The following is a 3,119-nucleotide window of genomic DNA, read 5'->3' as shown; positions in this document are numbered from 1 at the left end:
TTGGGGCTATAGTGCCGCGAACGAGCCGACCGTTGTCAGATTCCCAGTTTCTCCCAAGTTGAGATTTTCTGCCTTTTCTTTTCTGGCTGGCTTCGCCCTAGGTAGTAAATGCAAGCTTTCCGTTGAGTGGAAAAGCATGCCTTCTACAGATTCCTCCGAAGGGGGACATGAATTTGATGAGGCCTCCAAAATCCGCCCCTCGGCCGCAACCTGATTGCTGACTTCTTACCACTTGGAGAGTTCAGCCCCCTTAGTGTAGTAGTAAACTACTGCAGGCTCTCTCACCACGACAAGGTGATGTCCGAGGGGGAGGTGTGCTAGCAAATATCCTGAAAGAACTAGCCTCTATGAATAATGTTCTGTCTATACAGATTCATACCAGTTGGAAAAACTAAACTCGTGGTAGTATCTTCACTTTATTATAGGAGGACTCACACAGCATTTCAAAACAGATTAAGTAATTTATTGAGGGGATCTTTGCACCCTTGGCCTATTAACCTTGACCAGTAAAGTTGCTTTGATTAGCACTTAGTAACGTCATGGGATGGTGCGAAGAGAAATACTCGTTTTGGTGCTATAAAAAATACAAATCCAATCCATACTGTGTTTACTAGACTCACAGTGCTGTTGCTAGATATAATCAAACATACGTAATTTTAGCCAGTTCCGTTTTTTCAAATGCCAAAGTTATACAATTGACAATCAAAAGGTACAAATTGATTAAAGGATTCTAAGGATATTCACAGAGGTGGCGTCACAATACCACGAAATTGATAAACTTCGAAAAATTGTTCCCAGACTTTAGTAGGCTATATAGAACCAGTGGGAATGAAGTAACGACAGGCATTCCCGACGTTCAAAAATGTCTTTGAAAGTTTTCAGAACAATTTTCAAATTTGCTCTCATTATGAACTTGGTGATCTCTTTGTATATGGCGGTATACCTGGCAACAGATCATTTATTCAAAATACAAGGGAAGGTAATTAGGAGCTCATGTTTCCCAAGACACCAATCAGGAAGTTTGCAGGATAATGACCGATTTCATTCCAGTCTCTTCACCGAAGCAATATGATTCCTCAATTCAACAAACTGAGGAATCTTACCTATAAAGTGAATGGATCAGACCTTGAGGAGCGACTGCGAGTAAACCTCATATCAAAAAGGAAAGTCTGGTTACGAGAGCAATTGCAATCAGTCCTCAAATGCAACGACAGATCCTTCAAGCGGAAAATTTTGCAAAGGGGTGATTTCTGGGTTTTCAAAAATTACATTCTGGCTAGTCATGGACCACTGCATTGCTTTGAAAGTGTGACGTATACCACCCATGGAAGCTATAGATTTTTGAGGAATCTCTTTACTCTTGTGCAGAGGTAAGTGGGCTAATTTTGGTTGAAAGGACTTCGGCAAAAGGAGAGTCTAGAGTTTGAACATATTGGCATCTTTACGCGTTTATAATTAAAACAGTCTCTAACATGATTTTATCTGTAGGTGGGATGCCCCAGTTAGTATAGCTGTATACGCCCCTGGGAGAGACTTCACAGCCAGCATTGGTTGCATCAGATACCTTCGGGACTGTCATCCAGAAAGTCATTTCATTCGATACTTCGTCACATTCCATCTTTACTTCCCCAGTCAACATATTCCCAGCTCCATACCCGAGAATATTGACCAAGTTATTGAGAATCCAATCGAATGCGGGGATTATATCCTGTGTGATGACAGCCCTCCTGAAGTTGAATATAAATTGAAGAAAAATTTATTGTATCCTGTGAATGTGGGACGAAATATAGCCAGAGATGCAGCCCTGACTCACTTTATACTAGCCAGTGATGTGGAATTATTTCCGAATCCTGGACTAGTTAATCAGTTCCTGGAGATGATTGTCGCTCAGGGGATCACAGCACAAAAAGAAAATCATGAGTGAGTGGCTGGAAAAAATAGGCATAACTCATTAATATACTTCATCTTAGACTCAGCAGAAAGGAATCTAATTTATTTTCTCAATTTTAGAGTCTATGCAATGCCCGTTTTTGAAATCGAATCCTTTGTAGCTTCGCCAAATAACAAATCTCAACTACAATTGCTTTTCGAGAAGGGTCATGCCATCGTTTTTCACCAGAAACATTGTAAAGAGTGTCAAAGTGTCTCTATGGTCTCTGAATGGATAGAAGAGGATCAGACTCCTCAGTTGAAAATATTCTTGACTGCAAAGCGCAAGGATAAATTATTCCATTGGGAGCCAATTTTCATTGGTACAAATGATGACCCTTACTACGAAGAACGACTCAGTTGGGAGGGCCTTGGTGAAAAGATGGTTCAGGTCAGTAGTGATATATTCATTTCTTATTTTCGTCCTTCCTAACACACAGACGATTTTGTAGGCGCATATCCTTTGCCTTCAGAACTATAGTTTCCATATTCTGAACAACGCATTTCTAGTCCATAAGCCGGGAATTCGCAGGCATCTGGACCTGAAATATGATCCTGGAGTTAATAATAACAATTACGTGGCATATAACATACTTCCTGAGATTTTCAAAGTGTACGGGAGGCAGGCTGGATGCCAGATGTTCCATAATGCAAATACATCCCGGGCCGTATCTTTGAATCAAAGAAGACTCTCGCAAGATGTCATAAAACTCATGACCTCTGTTGCAGTTTTTTATGTAAGATGGATTAAATATTTAACTATTTTTTAGTAGGCCAGACTTTGTATCTATTTATGCCTATATATCAAAAGATTTCTGGAAAATCCAAGCCTCTATGATTACAAATATGCAGGAAGTAGTCACGATATACTCACTGAATTTGTTGCTACTTATACCATTGTATACTACCAGACTTAGGAAGCAGATAGTGCCGAAACGATGCTGCCCCTGCCTTGTATTTGGCGAACGATTGTAAAAGAGCGAAAGATAGGTTCAAGCTAGACGGAAGATACTGAATTGAGGGTCATATCAGTAGGCAAATTCTGCGCTTTCCTGAAATATGGAGTGTCTGTATGACTCACATTTTGCGGGAAGTAGGAATGTCCAGAACATAAGAGAGCCCTCGAATCAAATCGGAGATGAGATTGATCCAGATTAAGCAAAATTGAACGGGCCGTAATTAGCGAAACG

General features: G+C 40.5%; 1 protein-coding gene across 1 annotated transcript; it reads left to right on the top strand.

Moving 5' to 3' along the window:
* Nucleotides 1-819: 819 nt before the first annotated feature.
* LOC119651936 (beta-1,4-glucuronyltransferase 1-like) lies at nt 820-2,796 on the top strand. Its single transcript, XM_038055785.1, has 5 exons — nt 820-979; nt 1,051-1,370; nt 1,489-1,920; nt 2,011-2,320; nt 2,382-2,796. Exons 1-5 carry the CDS (start codon nt 863-865, stop codon nt 2,697-2,699), a joined length of 1,497 nt encoding a protein of 498 aa, XP_037911713.1. The 5' UTR covers nt 820-862; the 3' UTR covers nt 2,700-2,796.
* The last annotated feature ends 323 nt before the right edge of the window (nt 2,797-3,119 follow it).

Source organism: Hermetia illucens, chromosome 3, assembly GCF_905115235.1.
Source record: "Hermetia illucens chromosome 3, iHerIll2.2.curated.20191125, whole genome shotgun sequence".
Classification (NCBI taxonomy): domain Eukaryota; kingdom Metazoa; phylum Arthropoda; class Insecta; order Diptera; family Stratiomyidae; genus Hermetia; species Hermetia illucens.
The sequence above is the reverse complement of the archived record's forward strand: the minus strand, read 5'-3'. Positions and strand labels throughout refer to the sequence as shown.